At 44.0% G+C, this 19,217-nt stretch overlaps 1 protein-coding gene across 1 annotated transcript in view; it reads right to left on the minus strand.

The window, feature by feature from the left end:
• Positions 1–17,718, minus strand: part of LOC126536408 (ran GTPase-activating protein 1-like) — a 47,576-nt gene extending 29,858 nt beyond the window's left edge. Inside the window, exons 1-8 of the mRNA XM_055073977.2 lie at positions 17,504–17,718; positions 17,258–17,419; positions 16,830–16,957; positions 13,308–13,367; positions 12,480–12,614; positions 10,948–11,127; positions 4,306–4,464; positions 3,268–3,381 (exon numbers count right to left, since the gene is read on the minus strand). Of these exons, the coding sequence (XP_054929952.1) occupies positions 3,268–3,381; positions 4,306–4,464; positions 10,948–11,127; positions 12,480–12,614; positions 13,308–13,367; positions 16,830–16,957; positions 17,258–17,372 (891 nt within the window). The 5' untranslated portion in view covers positions 17,373–17,419; positions 17,504–17,718. The remainder of the gene's footprint in view (positions 1–3,267; positions 3,382–4,305; positions 4,465–10,947; positions 11,128–12,479; positions 12,615–13,307; positions 13,368–16,829; positions 16,958–17,257; positions 17,420–17,503) is intronic.
• Between the last annotated feature and the right edge of the window lie 1,499 nt (positions 17,719–19,217).

Consider the following 19,217-nt stretch of genomic DNA (forward strand, 5'->3'; position numbering starts at 1 on the left):
TGAAAGGTAGGCAAACGCTGAGAGTTAACTATGTGAAATATGTTCTTATAGTGTGTGTACAACCAAATGGAGCAGAACAGAATGAAGCCTCAATGCACCGATCGCACAGGTTCGCAGCGACCTACTGCACGTCTGCATGCATGTCCACGCACAATGTTTTGCTTTTGCTGCATGCGTGTTTTCTCACTGTGCCGTGAGCTTTAGGCCACAGAATATGAGCATTTGACAGTACACAAGCAACCATTGTTGCGTGGACGCTATCAGAGATGTTAAAAAATAATTTCGTTAGAGAGACTTCAATGCCTACGGCGACTGTGATGTGCCGTCGCGACGATTCAAATTTCTTTTTTCTTTTAAATTCTTGGACGTTTTAATATTATTTCTCAAGTTGTGTCGCACTGTATGTTTATTGGTCTTCTCAGCACGTGATTTCCTGCTGCTTCTTTTTCGTAATCCAGTGCATTAATTCATAACATAAATATGGCCATATGCCATGCCTTTTTTAAATGTGCTTCTTCCTGCTTGTTTTCCATTCCAGTGAACTTGCCAGTATCTAGCATCAACAAGTTCATAGACCAAACCGTCATGCCGTCATGACATTAGCAAGGCAGCGGGCGAGCGTCTCAGTGCGCGTTTTCTGCTACTCACTGAACATCGCAGACCTGGCACTGTAGCAGAAATCTTCCTTGTGTATGTGTTTGCTGCATACCCGAGCTGTAGCCGATGGCTGTTTGCCAGTTCTAAGTTTCGCGAGCCAAGCTTCACACGGCTTCTTGTCCTGTGGCTACATGTGAATAAGGCTGACAACGGGCTCCGTTGCATACGTCCAGCACTGTGGCACCGAGCAGTAGCCTACCATGCTGCACGCCTCCAAAGGCAGCCACTAACTATTATAGAGTTTTCAAATGGTGTCAAGCCGACACCCCAGGCGGGAAAGCTTCACCACTGAATCAGAACCGCAGTGCAGGTGGGACTTTAAACATTCGTTTTCAGCTCGCTTCAGCGCTTCCGAAGCAGCTGACGCTGCCGCTGTGTCTACGTGATCCCTCATGCCACGTCACGCCGACGGTGGCGCCAGCTTTTTTAGTGGTGGAGCCCGCTCCCAATAGCAAAAAGTAGGGCCATAATAGCGCAGTTATGAGCACCAGTACGTGTGATGCAGATCGTACTGAGAGCAATGCATTGGCATGACTACCGGCATCTGAGATTTACATGGGCTGTGTAACATGACACTGTAAATCTTATCTTGGACACCATGGCTGAACGTGCTTCCGCAGCTGTCATCAGATGGCGCCCACAAATGAAAAACTAAAGAGTAGGAAGGCATGGATATTTATCCTGGGGAAAAAAATAAATGCTGCAGTTTCGTCAGAAAGGTGGAGCATTTATGGCAATAGCAGAAAGACAACTACACAAAGTAAGGGTCATAGTCTCAACAGATCTCACTCGATAACCATGAACACACGCTGTCACAATGCAAGCGAATGCCTTGCACCATGTCTCAGAAATCTGAGATTACACGACAAGCAACATTAGACGTGTGGGAACACAATGCGCGTCAAGGCATCAACCATCTTGGCTTGGCCTTTACACTTGCTGCATGTTACCTCCAAAATACAGTGCATGTCCCGCATATGCACAGCCATGTGCAGCCATGGCAAGGGTAGAGGGGCAAGGGCAGATAAATGTGAGTCTCCTGTCCTTGGTGTTTCCTGCACCATGCGTCTCCTATAGCAGTGTTTCTTGCATACCATGCTGAGGTGTGTGCACTTTGACAACATTTTTGCTGCTCGAACTTTTCATGTGGATGGACGCTTGCGAACAACTTTTGCCTCGGCTAGCACTTTATAGTTTTTGCTAGACTTACCAAACATACAGGCTCCAAATACATGCTTGAAATGGCCGAAAACATTGCTAAATTGAGACGGTGTCACAAGATTACTTTTGTCACACCATGAAAAAGTATACACAGTTTTCAACGAAACTAATATCAGAAAATGAAAATAGCTTGTTACAATCAGAATTATGTTAAATTGAGGTTCGTTATATTGAGATCTGACTGTATATGTTTCATTTATTTAACTTCATTGCTAAGAATGTTCTTGCAATCACCCAATCAGTCAAAAGCTATTGGCGGATCCAGCTGTTTACGATGACAGTGCATGATGACATTGCGGAAACGAGAGCAAGCTATTTGTTGCTGTTTTCGATGCAACACTGCAAATTCCCTTCTGCATGCAGTGCAGTGATATTTCGCTCATGTGTTCACAGGAGCTTTTTGTACAGATCAGCAATGTTTTCTTACTATTTTCAAAACGTATTTATTAGCCCCTTTAACAAAAAGGTGCCACTTTGACACATCCGCACAAGCTCCCCACAAAGCAGTGAATTTTGGCAGTGCTTCCTTGGGTCTTGTAAATTGTTTACAAATAGAGAAACATTACACTGCATTCAAAAGCAAGCAAGCATCCGAAATAAGCAAGAATGAAATGTAATCCTTTATGTCCCCAAAGGAGCCTTATTGTGCTTATTGATAAGTTCATCACTTCACTACAAGGTGCTGACAAGACACCTGTAATACGTAGGTAGGACTTGATCCTCGAATTCTTTCCTAAAAACAACATTTATGTTCTGAGTACAGTGTTTATGGAAGTGCTAAGCTTTTTCAGATAATTTTTTATTGCGAGAGAAATTATACGGACCCTGCAGGCGCATTTCTGCTGTTGTCGTTGCCGTGATGTTCCGTATAAAGTCCAAGGGTGGTAACATTGTCGCCGCTTGCCATATGCTGTATATGTGAGTGAAAGCTTACGAAAGTGAGCCGATGATGGCGGCCCAATCTCGCTCGCACAAGGGAGAAAAGCGGGGAGGAGGCGTCTTCCGCTGCGTGCAAGCACCGGGGAGAGGGGCATTCTACTCAGGTGGCAGTTGCGTATGGCATGGATGCACGGGTCCTATCTTGAAAACAATCTGCAATGGGTACAGAGTCCGCCGAGTGCTGATAGCTTTGTGTGTGCTGTGTTCTCGTAGCTTAGTTTGCGTTGAAGCTTGTCCATGCCTGTGCACGCCTGACACCATGCTTGCTAATTTAGTTAGTAAGTGAATGTTTACACGTTTGTACAGCCGATAAAAATACTATCCTTACTTTATATAGCTGTCTACTAATTTGTTATCGCAATCGATGCTAAGCCTTTCGGCCGAAACTGCAACATTTTTTTCTCACATGGGAAGACCAAAGAACAAAGCAACTGACAGAAGTACACTTGCCTTCAGTGCATTATGTCCATCTTTCAAAGAATTTGCAATTTCCTTAGCACCAGCCGTTTTCAACAAACAGTCCCCAAAGTTGATGACCTCAAGGTTGTCAAGGTGACGCAGCGCCTGAGGAGTAAGATGGTGTGAACATTTAAGGAATTGACAAAGCAGCACTTCCAGCATCAAAAGCAAAGTCTGATTAAATACAGTGAGCAAACGGGGAGAGAGTGAGAGAGAGAGAGAGAGAGAGAGAGAGAGAGAGAGAGAGAGAGAGAGAGAGAGAGAGAGAGAGAGAGAGAGAGAGAGATCTAATCTATGCTAGTGCTAATGTTAATACAGAAATGTGCCAAGTGAATAGCTGTATTACCCCCAGTCCTGTCATATACATTTTCTATTTCGGGAAATTCTCCGCGCACGCACACACACACAGTCTGCGTTCCATGCCACCTTACTTCACTCATTCAGTTCGTTGTCATGCGCTCCCCACATGCTGACCGCGCACACACGCCTTTCATGTTCTCGCTCCCCGCCACACACTGCTGCCTATCGTCCCGTGCCTGCTACTCTATACAGTTGCCTACAGTCTCGTGCCTGCGACTCTACACCACCTGGTGCCAGCCCAGTACCTTCCAAATCCTATGCAAAAGGTGCAATTATGTGACACTTAGGCACTCGTGCATCACTCGGAAAGCACAATACTCAAGTAGGCCTTCATTGTTGCTGCTCAGATTTTGCGTGCCTTATTTAAAATGTATGTACATTTCTTGTTCCATAATTATTAGCAGCTTAAAGGGGGAAAAATTCTCAAGCCTCACACCACCTTTCAAAGAAAACCTTATTCTGAAAGCCCTGCGTTTGTAGTCACTTACTAGGTTTGCAAGTGTTGGTCTATCTATTTATGACAATGGTTTCTACACATTCTACACATGCTACCACATCTTAATGAATAATTACCAGACAGCCTTTACCACTCGAGATTATCACATGCTGCTAGCACACTGATAGTGCAGTGCTTCAAATAGTGATACACACATAACACACATGTTATACCTGTGCCATGTGTCGAGCTCCTTTCGCTGTGAATGTGTTGTCATTGAGGTTCAGTATGCGAAGGTTCTTGTTGGACATCAAACCGTTTGCCAAGGCAGCTATTCCTTCATGGTAGATGCCATTCTGAGGCAAGGCCACCTCTTCCAATGAGTGCAGTTTCTGTAACCAAGTCAAATAGAAAGGGCATGGACTTCCTTTTATGACAAACTGCCGATTTTTTTAACCACTAGGAGTGAAAAACCACATGAACAAGTGCTAAACAAAATGCTGCAACTCAGTAGTGCTTTTGGCACATGACAGATAGTTCTCAGCAAGAAATGTTTTAGTGATAAAGTATTTGCACACATCTTTTACCTTATTAAAGTGATCATATCTTTGAATATACAGTTAAACCTCGATATAATGAAATAGGTAAAATCGACAATTTGTTTCATTATATCCAAATTTCATTGTATTGAAATTCAACCCTTTTATGCAAATAAGTACAGCCACCAACTGAATTTTCTTAGATGGAAAGGGGCCGCAGAATTTTTCAAATTATCGGGCAATCGAAAAAATCAAATTTGTATGAAAAAACAATTTTGATGAAGTCAGGAGTCAGCAACGAATGATACAGTTTCATGCCATGTCAACAACATGGTTGCGAGGCAGAGACAAGCATGAATGTTGTTTATGCAAGGCGAATGCTGAAGGCACCAGCTGGCACTAGAACATGGCGGCCGAAGCACCCCAGCAACAACACTTCTTCTTCATCGTCTCTTGCCTGCATGTCCTGTTCTGCATCACGAAAATATCTTCACATAGGCAGTATGAAGTAATCGAAGAAAGCCATGCTTTCACGTGCACTCCGCCCCCGCAGATAATAGCGTTGCCCATACTGAAACAACCCTATCATGAAAAGCACCGGCAGCGGGGAGCGAATGCTTCGTCTGCCTCTCACTCCAACGGGTCACTCAAACGATATATTACGCAACCTCCAGTACTAAAGTGCTTACACTTTAGAGACAGCTTACATAATGCCACATCGTCTCGGCACGCCCACTCTTGCACACGTGGCAGATTACCTATAAAGCAGAGTGCGCGGCTGCATATGTGCTCAGCCAGACTTACAGCCATGCGCATATATGGCTGATATGCGCGGCAGAAATTGCAATGCACCAACTTACCCCACCCCCCCCCCCCCCCCACCTCGCACACTCTTCATCGCATTGCATGAGCTCGCTCCCCTCCCCCTTCTTTCCTTTGCTCATGCGGGGAGGCAGCTCTTGTGCGTGAAGCCAAGATCTTTCTTTCTCATCCTCGCACACTTTCACTTGCACCTACAGCACAAAGTGTGCAGGGTGCGATAGGATGTTATCGCACTTACACGGAACATCTGATCTTATACAGAACATGACGCGGCTTCACTTCGGCGGTCGCTCTTGTCGCACCGCACGTGATTTCAGAGGTGATTTTGCAAGCAGCTGCTTGTAAGTCAGTCATTTGACCATCTGCATCCGCAGAAGTTTCAGTTTCTTGTCTCGGCATTTCTTTGCTGCAGAAGTGAAATTTCACTATATTGAAATCGCATACGAACACACTTCTTTATACAGTGAAACCTTGTTAAACCGTAGTTGGCCGGAGCTCGGAAAAAGTATGTACTAACGGTAGTACTGCTTAACCGAAATAGCGTGAGATCACCCACTTACCTGTCAAAAACCGAACTCAGAGAGAGTGTGATGAAAGGGTAATAACATGCAGTATTTATTCATTTCAAGCGACAAAAGTCTCATTATTTTTGTTTGATGCAGCAGCGCCCTAGCAGCGACTACAGCGGACTCAAACTTACTGAAGCTGTGAGCCAGCTTTTCAGCCAGCCCCCTCTTCTCGGCAAACACTCGCATGGCAGACTCCTCGTTGGCGTTGCATATTCTTTGTGCATGGGCGCAGTAGTGCTGCAGAAGTCGCGAGGCACCTTTTTTATCGCGGGGTGCTGTTCTTGTCGAGACGATTGCATTCATAAAGCTGATGTAATGTGCAGCTTCTGCCACTGTCGGGCCTGAATCGCTTGTACTGTAGCTTTCCACGTCATTTTCATCACTGTCATTAGGCAACACTTCGGCAAGAGAGGCAACGATGATGAAAAGTCAAACCTCGGAGCCGACATCTTTTCACGGTCACAGCAGTCACGGTCACTGAGCAACTTCTTTGCATTCCAAATGCCACAGACCGTAGTCAACTGTGGACCCCTGTCGCCTGCCAGTGCCAACTTCGTGCCACGTTTGATAGCATGAACAATGTCCAATTTTTCTTCTATGCTGAGCACCCGCTGTTTTTTATCTGAGCTTCGGCATGACGAGAGTCTTCACTTGCACGACGCTGAAATGATGTTGATGTTGACATGGCTTCCCGCGCAAACGCACAGGGTGCTTGGAGGCCGTTGTTCCGAACTGTGAGGCTCGATCTGACGGGCCATGTGATGGGGACTACGCACCGTTGTGATTGCGCAACGAGAAGTGGAAAGACTATGTGTTAACCAATACGTACGCAATAAGCTGGTACAGTTTATGGGGATACAAAACGCATTATATTCAATGGCTGCTGAGTCGCGGATTTGACTACTACTTTTAAAACGAAACTACTGTTTCAGCAGGCACAGTTTAACAAGGCTTTACTGTATTGAGGTTCTAAATACATGGTGCTTTATGGACATGAGGTTATGAAAAGTTAAATACAGTAGCCAGCCGATTTTCTGGACCTCACCGGGAGCAAAAATAATTAAAAAAAATCAAACAGTCAGAAAAATCAAACAGCCAGAAAAATTAAGTTTATAAGGCTTAGAGTATGGTATGGTATGGTAAAGCTTTAATGAAGTCCTGCAGGTCGTGAGTCTTCACGAAGCGGGCCGCTCCCATGTGGGAACCGGAAGGCCGAGCCTCTCGGCCGCATCGTGGGCCTGCTGGACAGCCCAGAGTTGGTCAGCCAGAAGAGGGCTGCGGAGAACCGCCTCCCATCTGGCCGAGCTGTTAGCGATGATAGAGCATGACCGGGCACACCGCCAGAGCATGTGGTCTAACGTGGCTATTTCTCCACAAACGTGGCAGGTAGCATTGGTGTAAATATCCGGATAGATTTTATGTAAAAGCGACGGATTGGGATAGGTATTCGTTTGTAGTAGACGGAGCGTTAATGCTTGAGCTCTATTGAGGCACGGATGAGGAACAAAGTAGAATCTACGGCCGAGATAGTAGCGTTTAGTAATCTCGTTGTAGGTGGAGGGCGTGTCCCTGTTCTCTGGGAAGTCGGCTTCCGATGGGTTGAGGGTAGCGCGGTGGGCAAGTTCACGCGCAGCCCCGTGAGCCGACTCATTGAGGTTGGGAGGAGCACCCTTTATCTGACCCTGGTGTGCGGGAAACCAATAAATGAAGTGGTGCGTGATTGCCTTGCCCACAATAAGTCTGAGGGCATGTTTGGAAATGGTGCCTTTTTCAAATGCTCTGACTGCAGATCTTCAATCACTATAGATGACATCCTGTGAGCTATCCAGCAGGGCTAGTGCAATAGCCATTTGTTCAGCTATTTCGGAGTCCTTCGTCCGAACCGACGCAGCATTGGTGATTCCTTGCCGACCATCAACAGCGACGATGGTGAACGCCCGACGTTCCTTACAAGAAGCGGCATCCACAAAGCTGACCTGTCGCTGATCACTGTGTATTTGCCTAAGGAGGTTGGCCGCCCTTGCCCTCCTTCTACCGCGATTATGATCGGGGTGCATGTTCCTGGGTATTGGCGCGACCGTAATGTTCTCACGAATCGACGGAGGAACGTCAGAGAACTCCTCCGCTACTCTATCGGGGTGATATCCGAGTTCCTGCAAGATGGATCTCCCTACCTTCGTTGTTGTGAGGCGAGTTAGCTGTGCGCGCTCCTGGGCCTCTGCAATCTCTTCAAGAGTATTATGAATGCCAAGCTGCATTAAGCGCTCTGTACAAGTGTATACGGGTAACCCGAGAACCCGCTTAGTAATCTTCCTAAGCTGTGCATTCAATTTATCTCGCTCTGCCCGTTTCCATCGATGCATGGCTGCCACGTATCTAAAGTGGCACAGAACGAAGGCATGTATTAGTCGAATGAGGTTATCCTCCTTGAGTCCGTGATGCCGATTTGATACCCTCCGAACTAAACGAACAGCACTTTCAGTTTTAGCAATTAGCTTGCGTATAGTCTTGCCATTTGTACCCCCTGACTCAACGATCATGCCCAAGATTTTGATTGAATTGACTCTGGGTATACGGCAACCGTTTCTTGTATATAGGTTAATGTCTCTGTCTTCCAACGATGTCCACCCCTTGGGCCTTGGACCGCGTTTCTTGGGACTATACAGCAAAAGTTCCGACTTCAAGGGGGAGCATCTGAGACTGGTGGGTTCGAGATAGGTTTCGATAGTGTCTATGGCCTCCTGTAAGGCGTCCTCAACCTGACCGTCATTGCCTCCTGTGCACCATATAGTTATATTGTCAGCATACATAGTATGTTTGATGCCTTCAATCTCGAGAAGCTTTCTGCTTAGGTTGACCATGGCTATATTGAACAAACAGGGGGAAATGACTGACCCCTGTGGGGTGGCCCTCTCGCCAAGTTCCAGCAGTTGTGATTTGAGATCGGCTGCCCGGAGGGTAGCCTTCCTATCCGAGAGGAATGATCTAACGTAGTTATAAAATCTCTCATCCAGATTGAGTCGAGATATCGAGGCTAGGATATGCGAATGTAGAACGCTGTCGAACGCCTTCTCAAGATCAAGTCCCAAAACGGCCCGAGTGTCGCTAGAGTCATTGTCTATGATTTGATGCTTAATCATTTTCATGGTATCCTGTGTGGATAGGCCTGGTCTGAATCCTATCATACTATGGGGGTAAATGTCATTATTCTCCAGGAACCGGGAGAGTCGATTCAGCACCGCGTGCTCCGCTACCTTACCCACACAGGATGTAAGCGAGATGGGCCTCAAGTTGTCAACACTAGGTGTTTTGCCAGGTTTGGGGATGAGTACTGCGAGAGCAGTCTTCCAAGGTAATGGCATGGTTCCATTCCTCCAAATTTCATTAATGTCCTCTGTGAGGTATGCGATTGATTTTTCATCCAGATTTCGCAACGCCTCGTTGGAGATGCCATCAGGTCCTGGTGCGGATCTACCATTGAGTCCATGTAGAACGCTACGAATCTCCTCAACGCCAAACTCTGCATCCAGGTAGGAATTGGCCTGGCCCTGGTAATCGAGATGTACAGGAGACCGCCCTGAGCCGACTGGAAGATATTTGTTAGCAAGCGTGCGGATTAATTCGTCCTCAGAGGTCATTCGTGCGGCCTCATGTATGGTTCTACCAATGACTTGCCTCTGATTAGACTTAGTATTGGTCTCGTTAAGCAGATGCTTAAGCAAGCTCCAAGCTTTACCATTGCGCATTTGGCCGTCTATCGAATTGCAAACCTCGTCCCACTGCTGTTTAGAGAGGGTTACACAATGCTCCTCAATGTGTTTGTTAATCTCAGATATCTTTTTGCGTAGCCTACGATTAAGCTGTTGACACTTCCATCTGTTGAGAATGGACTGTTTGGCCTCTAACAGATGGGCTAACCTGCTATCCATTTTCTCAACAGGAAGGTCGGTGCAGACCTAAGAGGCTTAGAGTGGCTTAAGGAAATCCCTAATAATGCCCTGCCTTCAAGGGCAGGACATCACGTGGAGGCGATCAGATTTGCTTAGATTTGCAAGAGATTGGCATCATCTCCTCATACAGTCAACAAGAGCGTCACCACGTTGGCGATATCTGTTGGCGGAGATTGCCATGGAGATAGAAGAAATGAGCCATGTTTCTTCGCACCACTTGGCCCTCGCGAAGGCACAGCAGGTGTCGCCGATCACACAAACGCGAAGCCGCACAAACACGAACAAACACGTGACGTCTCTGAGACACACTGCCTCTCTGGACACCATGTCCACTGTAGCAACCGAAACTAAAAGAAGAAAGAAAGAAAAATACTGATCCCGCATTAAGTGATTATGACGATAGTGCAGACCGGAAAAAAAAAAAAAAAAGTGCCTTCCCCTGAGGCATTTTGTCAGCCGAGGTAGAGCGGGCATGGCCTCCGAGACGTGGGGATTGCGTGCGCGTACCATTCTCGAAGGCTATAGAGCGGGCCACTCAAAACCAAGCCTGGCCAAGCCAGCGTAGAATTCAACATGGCGGTCTCCAAGATCAGGTCGAGCGTGACTTGGAACGAGCAATTTAGCCCGAAAAATCGAACTTTGGAACCTAAATTCGTCTGAAAAATTCGTCACGAAAATGCATTGGCTCTATGGAACCCTGACGGTGCACTTATGAAGTCGAGAATATCCAAGAAGTCCAAATTTTTGGAGTTCGAAAAATCCGTCGGTTACTGTACTTGGTTATATCGAGAATTTAGTTATACTGAAATTCATTATTTTGAGGTTTAACTGTAGTTGTTACACTATAAATTTAAAAATGTCATCTAATTCAAGTCTTAAAATTTTGGTCAGAGCCCTATAGTTTGATATGTAACACACACCATCACACTGGAATGATACATAAAGCCACTCCTTGAGGTGATAATGTCAAAAGAAGTAATGACAAAGATACAAACCCCAAAAACAGCACCCATGGCAATTGCTCCGACGTTCTCCAACCTATTGCGGCCGCATATAAAGGTCCGCAGAGCTAGAGGCTTTCCGGCCTTCGTGCTGTCCTCAAGACATTTTGTCAGGGCCTTGGCCACATACTCAGCACCTCCGGTCCCAAGCCCGTTGTTGTTTAGTCGAAGAACCTGCATAAATGTTTCCCAGCACAAGAATTGTATATCACTAAAGAAGCAAATACTTATGAATTTTATGCCTATCAGATGTACCGTACATCAAATTTTTATGCATTACTTCAACTCTTACTGTTGTGCATACAATTTTTGTGTGGTAACACTTTTTCTTCGTACGTGAGAACACAATGAAATGAGTGTGATGCCTTCGAATTAATGTATTTCTGAAGAAATTTTTGAAAAGGACTTGATAATGATAGAAGCGTAAAGTGTGCAAAGTCTACTTTTTCCATGCTGGGACACTGCCAATATCAGTGCCTTGTCTATTGCTCCTTCCTTTTCTTCTTTCCAGTGTGCACTCATGGCAATCCTTCAATGTTGGCATTCGACAGAGGTACCCAAGAGCAACAACATAGCTTTGACAGGATGGGCAGGATGTGTTAACAACTGCCGCTTCCCCACTTGCTAGAAAATTGGAGGGCTGGGCACTCGGGCATCACTCAAAGTCATGGCCATCAACAAATGCCTAACGGCTGGTGTCTGTGTATGATTCTGCTGGCAATGGCAACATTGCTGACAGCAAAAGAGCCTTAAAAGCTGCAGAAAAGAGCAAGCAATTAATTATGCAAGATTGTGGTCTCCCTGCTGCATGCAGTGAAATATTTGACTTGCGTGTTCATGGCAGCATCACCTGCAAATGGGGAACATTTTCTTACAGTGTTCAAAAAGTGTTGCAGTGCTCCTGCAATGTGAAGCCGTGCGTATCTATAGGTGTGAGAGGACTCTGTTGTGTGTTTGTATGACTTCCAACTATCCTGCACTTGGTGCAATCATTTCTACTTGACATGTTAGTGTAGTCCAATGCGTCGCATCGAACTGATGCATAGGCTGATGCGTGTCACACAGAATAAACTATGTTGTCAATGCCATAAATCCCTTCTTACCCCAGTCATGCTATAATCCCCTCTCATCAATCATGTGGCAGTAGCACCAGAAATAATTATGCAGGTTATTAGGTTAATTAACGACAAAGAAACATTTACCAGACTCCCTTCAAAATAGCTTTGGAGTCAAATATTAGCACCAGAAAAACAGGTGGGCTGCTCCAACCTCCCATCGTTATGATGACCATCATGGATTGTGTGCATGATGAATCAAGAAAAATGTTTAGTTTATAACAGCTATTCTTACTGCTACTTAGCTAAATGCTGAGACAGTTTTCAAGTCGTAGTTAGCCAAAGTAAACGCTTGCCTTCAATTTCCCTTTTAATAATTGACACAGCCAAGAAGATAACAAAATGCTTTAACTTGGAACATGTTGCATGGGAACAGTCTTCTTGAAAGAGTTTTGTGTTCAGAAAACGTACCTCAAGTTGGTAGCAGACTGGTGAACTCAAGAGGGGCAACAACGCTCCAGCGCCAATTGGTCCAAATGCATTGTCGCTGAGATCCAGTTCTGTTAACGTTGCCTTTGCTAGTAGCATGCCGGAACTCAGAAACCTCTGAAATCAAAGTGGGCATATGGCTGTGCATATATCTTCCAGAGGCCCCGTGAATATAAAGTTATAGATTCACTTCAATGCTGTTGAAAGTTAACTCTGAAGCAATTAAGCTAAATGTTTATCAGGAATATGAAGTCAGTTGCAGATGGATCTGTAGGAAAGTGGTTTCAACATATTCTTGCCATGAACTTTCGAGAAAACTGACACTAATCTGATGTAGACCCTTGTGATGTCATGGGCGACAGAAAGGACCTGTATAGTATGTTTCAAATACTGCCAGATGACTTGAAAATACAGGATACACCATCAGCAAACCGACCAACCGCACGCTATTAGGTCTTCATCTTTGTGTTAGGGCCAGGAAAGTGGCTTTTACCATAACACAATGAGACAGTTACTTTGTCCAAGTATGTGAAGGTGTTGCTATGAGAATCTAAGAAAGATTTTTTCACATTTGTAACATACTAGTAGTCTGCAATAAAAACCAGCTTAATAAGTGATTACATTTCAAAGATGTTTTCAGGTCTCAGGAGAACATAATGCACAAGACTAGTGCTAACAAAGCAATAAAAAAAAATGAGAAGCTCAGCCTCAAATATTTTTGCACGTCACAAAAGAAAAAAAGAAAAGGAAGAAAGAAAAGATGAACCGCAATGGAAGCAGACATGGAAACCACTGCGTCAACTCACGTACAACAGCATCAGGTATTTCAGTCCTCAGACGGCCTGTGAACAAGTCTTTCCATAAGGCTCTCTGGAATTTGAAAGCAGACGGAAACATCAGTACAATGTCAATATGATATACAACACAATTAGCACATGCTTTTGAGCATGGCACTATGTCTAGTTCATGTTATCCTCTTATGATCGCATTTCTACAAAACATGCAAGTTTTCATTTGTAAACTATTGTTATTGGAGAGTGCTAGCCTGTCTGTAAATGTACTGCAGTTTAAGGAATACCGGGTTGTGGGAGACGTTCGCGTGACATCATCTTCATTCTGAGACGCATGCTTTGCAAGTAGTAGTAGCACTTCCCAACAGCACATGCTGGCACCAATGAAGTGGTGGCTTAGTCAGCTAACACAGTGTGTCTCTTACTTCAGGGATGGCCAGTTTAATTCACAGTGGTGCAGCCTTCTGCATTATCTGATGGTATGTTCACGATCAGGATTACCAGAATATCCGGTACAGCCTCAGAGTTTTGAACTTCATTACCCATGATAATACTGGCGGCAAAGACAAACCGTGGCGCCGCCTGCCACCAGCATCCCAATAATGTGTTAAGTTGGATCACATGCTGCAGTGTTTCCTTTGTTTTTTGTCGTACTGCTGCGAAATTTTAGTTTTACACTATAGTTTTACAAATAGTTTTACACTATAGTGCCTGTTTATTGTTTTGATTTTTAGGTTTTATATGCTGTACGGGAATACTCCGTGTTTCATTCTCCATGCTAACTTGGGCTGATTTTGCTCTACATACTATTGCAAAAACAAAGCACGGTAGCATCTACAGAAGCTCAACAGTGGTTTGATCCTGGCAGGTAATTTTAAAGTGCGCATATACACGTACAAATTATCAATTTCTATTTGGGAGAGTAAATGAGTTGAATATGTGAAGCAAGATATCTGCAACTAATGCAGCTAGTCATGCGTGTTGCACATCAAATCTCGTAAATCTATGGCATGTAGATCATTTGATTATGTGAAAGGACCTGGTTGTAGATGTTTGGGATTTACTGGTGTTTTAGTTTTTCTTCCTCACGGTCAATGTGTGCACATGCCTGCATCGCAAGTGTTGCCACCTATAAGTATCTAGGGGTCACTCTAGACAAATCATTACATCTTAAAGAACATATCATAAACTTATGCGCCAAACTAAGTCGAGCCTGTGCTTGACACTGTATCAGGCACGAAATTATTTTCCTCTAGCAATGCTTAGAATGATATATTTTAGTATATTTCATAGCCAGCTAACATACTCCTCAGAATCATGGGGCTACACATATACATCTTGTCTCTAACCCCTCATTATACTACAACACAGAGCTTCACATCATGACATTTTTCTAGCATATAAGTTCTCTAGCATACAATGAACCACCGTTTACATCACTTGAGATAATGCCGTTCCAGATTGCACAAGATTATAAAACTGCTTGCATAATTGACAATATCCTATCCAATAATAACCCTTATTCTTCCAGCATCTTCATAATGCCAAACAAACACTCGTAGCAAGGCTTCAAATATGTTAAACATTCCACCAATACATAATCTTTATGTAAAACGTACAAGAGGGTATGTAGGGACTAATATATGGAATGGTATTGCATTTGGAACTAAGGGAAGTGAGAACTTTTCATGTGCCTTGAAAAATATGGTAAAATATAAACTCTTCATCAATCACATGATAAATAAATGAACATTGCATTTATATTTTGTGCCACAAAAATTTTTTTATGTAATTATTTTGATTGCACTAATACCGCACTATAACTACCCTGTTGTATGCATTGCACCTACTCTGTACCATTGAATGTATATTTGTGTATGCAAAAATTACTTTTTCTTTTTGTCCTTTATTTTTTTTATTTATTTACAGAAGTCTATACATATTCTACAAGTGTGCTTGAGTTATACTTGTACAAACTATGCATGAGCCCTTGACTAGCAGTAATGCTAACAGCTCAGATGAAATGTTCCACTCTACTGTGTATATATTTCAAATGAATAAAACCTTCTTCATTGTTCGGTTCTGTCGGATAGTCATTTTTGGCCGTCTACGTGCCATGAAATGTGGCTTCATTATATGGATAATTTTATGCTCCCAAGAACCTTCCACACCTTATTTTTTTTAATTATGGGGTCTTATGTGCCAAAACTATACGATATGATTATGAAGCACGCAATAGTGGGGGACTCCGGAATAATTTTGACTACCTGGGGTTCTTTAACGTGCACCCAATGCATGGTACACGAGCATTTTACATTTCACCTCCACCTAGATGTGGCCGCAGCAGCTGAGAATGGAATCCGCAACCTCATGCTTAACAGTGCAACACCATAGCCACTAAGCCACCAAAGTTGGTTTCCTCACAATTTACCAGCAATATCTTTTGCCGATAAATGTAAGTAATGGCGTTTTAATGTTTTTTCCCCCATAAAATGCCAAGCCTTCGAGATCAGTGTGTGCCTTTATTAACCTGCACAAGAAGCCTATCGTGCTGCGTAGTCATGTCTTGTTCGCATCTGCCCTAGAGTAGAAAAACACAGATGTCCGACCTTGCTGCAATTTTCTGCTTTTTTGTAGCAGATGGCCAAAAAGAAGTTTGAGAATAGGCTTTTTTTTTTTTTGCTGTAGATGTAATGTAATTCTATATCCTCTTTGTATTATCTAGTAGTCAAGGCTTTCTTGCGCTGCTGATGGAAGAACGAGTTAGAAGTATTTTTTTTAACTACAGCAAGTATCACCAACTGTAAAACTTCCTGAATAGCAGTAAAATTGCTCTCGCTGAAGTGAAGCGATGTCACATGATCCCACTTTCAATGTAAAAACGATTGCAGCAGTGGTGCTTTCAGTGGTGGCCCTCGTGCCCAATACACAAAACAGCAAGTATGGCATGTCTTGGCAAGAACTGTGCTGAAGTCAGGTCAAAAGTGCCAATAAGCACGGTAGATTTGACTACTGCATCTGTTTGGAAAGCATTATAGAGCAGATACCCCCAAAGTCACACGTAGCAAAAGAGAACCAAAGAGGAAAAGCACTAACTTTCAACAGTTGAAAGTCTGGATTCACCCTGTTTGGTTATCTTCTCTTTTTTTGAAATTGATTTATAATAAATTGATTCATAATAGACTACAGGTTATAAAGAACAATTATATACAAATAATACATTCGTTATTATGTGCTACATGCTCCACAATTTGTATTACTGGGTGGCTAATACAAGGAACATGCACAATGCAACAACTGTAAATAAAGAACGTGTTTTATTTCAGTGAAGCTTACAGTAAGCATGGTAAATTTCAGAACGTATTTACTAGCTGTTACTGGTTTTTGAAAACAAAAATAGAGTAAATCAGTGCCTTAGGAGCATATGTTTTTCGAATTCCATTAGACTCTCGGCAAATCCTCGATAACGGGTATGTTCGATCAGTAAAGGGAAACCGAACGAACCACAAGCTTGTTGGCATAACCCTCTCAGATACAGTACCTTTAGCTTTGGACAGGATTCCAATGCTTTCCCAATTGCCTTTGCAGCATCGACACCGAGTGTGTTGCCCTCCAGACACAGCATTTCCAACTTCGGACAGCGAGATATTGCTTCCACAACAATGCTCGCTACAAGGCCATAAAGAGAAAACGACGTGGTAAAATTTCACACACTTACTGAAAAAAAAAAAAAAAGAAATCGAGAGACAAGCCGTCGAAATAGCATCTACTGCTCATCATTGTAATGTGGTGTATAACGATCATGTGTAAGCAAGGCTGGCTCTTGCTCTCAAGTTGCGATAGTGCCATCAACACCCTGCTTGAGTGCGACCAACCAACAGCAATAAAATAAAAGCTTAATCTCCCACACACCCAGCGATCAGATAATAGTAGTCAATGTTCACAAACAATATAAAAATGTGTCTTTACCATGCTTTTCGGTGTCCAATTTCAAGGCTTTATCTTTGAAACTAACTTCCTTGGAATCAGTGATAGACGTAGAAAGGAGCTGGTCCGCCAGCTGCTTCACATCACCGCCAGCCATTATGCTTGTAAACGAATGTGGCAATCCACTCAGCTTGGGACTCGACACTGCAAGAACGGGAGCGTAAACAGTTAATAAACACAACCCACGAACAAGACATGTGCCTAACAGGCTTTCACCGTTTCTCATACCGGATTAGCAGCTGCTGAGAGCCAATAGCAAGCGAGGCGGCTTCACTGAACAGATGGCCCTGTGTCTCCACAATATTATTATTACTTTAATACAACTGTACCGGTCTAAATTAGCGGTACTGTAACGGCAGGATGGTCGGAACCGTAGAAAGCACAGGCCGCCGCTGCGCACAGGCAAACGCGGGCAATGAGCCGCAAGCATAGGCCGCAAGCGTGACTGGATGATGGCTACCGGCAACATGTGGACAGATGTTAAAAGCAACTTCTTTGATTCAGAAAAACAGCTAGCGTTACACAGTTCGAATTAGTGAACTTTGTCATAGTATTGAACTTATTTATACTGTCACACTCGGCAATAACTATACTATAAGTTACAACTTTCTTGCTTTTTATTATATGAACGCGCACTATTTTTTTTTTACTGTACTGTAGATTTGTACTGGGACCATTTTTTTTCTTTCTTCGTGAAGGCAAGGTCACATGGAGGCTCGTAACTGCATGGCCTTTGAGATTTGTAACAAAGCTCTACTGCTTTCGTCTCAATGAATTCTATGACAAAATATAACCTAGTAAATTATGCTATTGTGTTTTCATAAATTATGGCCAACGATCATGCCTTGTTTTCACTAGCGAATTGGTGTTCAAATCTACGTTTCCTACACTCTAAAAAAAGTTTGCACCCGTTGGGGTGTACCTCTGCCACACAACGATAATCGTCATCTGCCTTGCTTGCGTTTCCTCTCTTGAAAACGCCGCGCCCGCTAATTTCCTGTCGCAAATGCTTCATAGAGTTTCTATGTCATGCTGATAACGCGCATGCCGTTCGTTACTGGAAAGTACCGGGCTCGCCGCATTAAAGAAAGGAAATGTGGGCAAAGACAGATGACGATTATCGTTGTGTGGCAGAGATACACTCTAAGAACAGTTTACACCCTTTGGCTTGCCCCTTCTGCCACACAACAACAATCGTCATCTGCCTTGATGCGTTTCCTTTCTTTATCGCTGCAAGCCCGGTACTTTCCAGTGATGAACGGCACGCGCGTTATCAGAAGGGGCACTCCAAAGGGTGTAAACTGTTCTATGCTGATAACGCGCGTGCCGTTCGTTACTGGAAAGTTCCGGGCTCGCAGCGATAAAGAAAGGAAACGCATCAAGGCAGATGACGATTATTTTTGTGTGGCAGAAGGGGCAAGCCAAAGGGTGTAAACTGTTCTTAGAGTGTACACTCAAAGGGTGCAAACTTTTTTTAGAGTGCATGTACAACAAAAGGTACACTCTTCGGGGTGTATATGTGCCACAGAACGAAAGTTGTCATCTGTCTTGCTTGTGTTTTCTTTCTTGAAAACGATGCGCTCTCTGCTTTCCTGTTGAGGCTGCTCTGTCCATATTTTATGGTTCTGTCATGCTGGTAATGCGCATGCCGTTCGTGACTTGGAAGTACCGGGCTCACAGCGTTAAAGAAAGGAAATGCGGACTAGACAGATGTCGATTATCGTTGTGTGGCATGGATACGAGCCAAAGGGTGTAATCGGGTGTAATCTTCTTTAAAAGCGTAGAGTGGCGTTCTCTGCACTTTAACTGCGAATCTTTAGGGCTATGCTTTTACTGGTTGAACGCGCCGGACGTGATATTGAGAGCCGGAAACACGTCATAGACGGGAGGGGGAATGGGGATTGGACACCGCATCTCTGGCATCGCCGTGGTTTTCCATTCT

This window comes from Dermacentor andersoni, chromosome 4 (assembly GCF_023375885.2).
Source record: "Dermacentor andersoni chromosome 4, qqDerAnde1_hic_scaffold, whole genome shotgun sequence".
NCBI classification, from domain to species: domain Eukaryota; kingdom Metazoa; phylum Arthropoda; class Arachnida; order Ixodida; family Ixodidae; genus Dermacentor; species Dermacentor andersoni.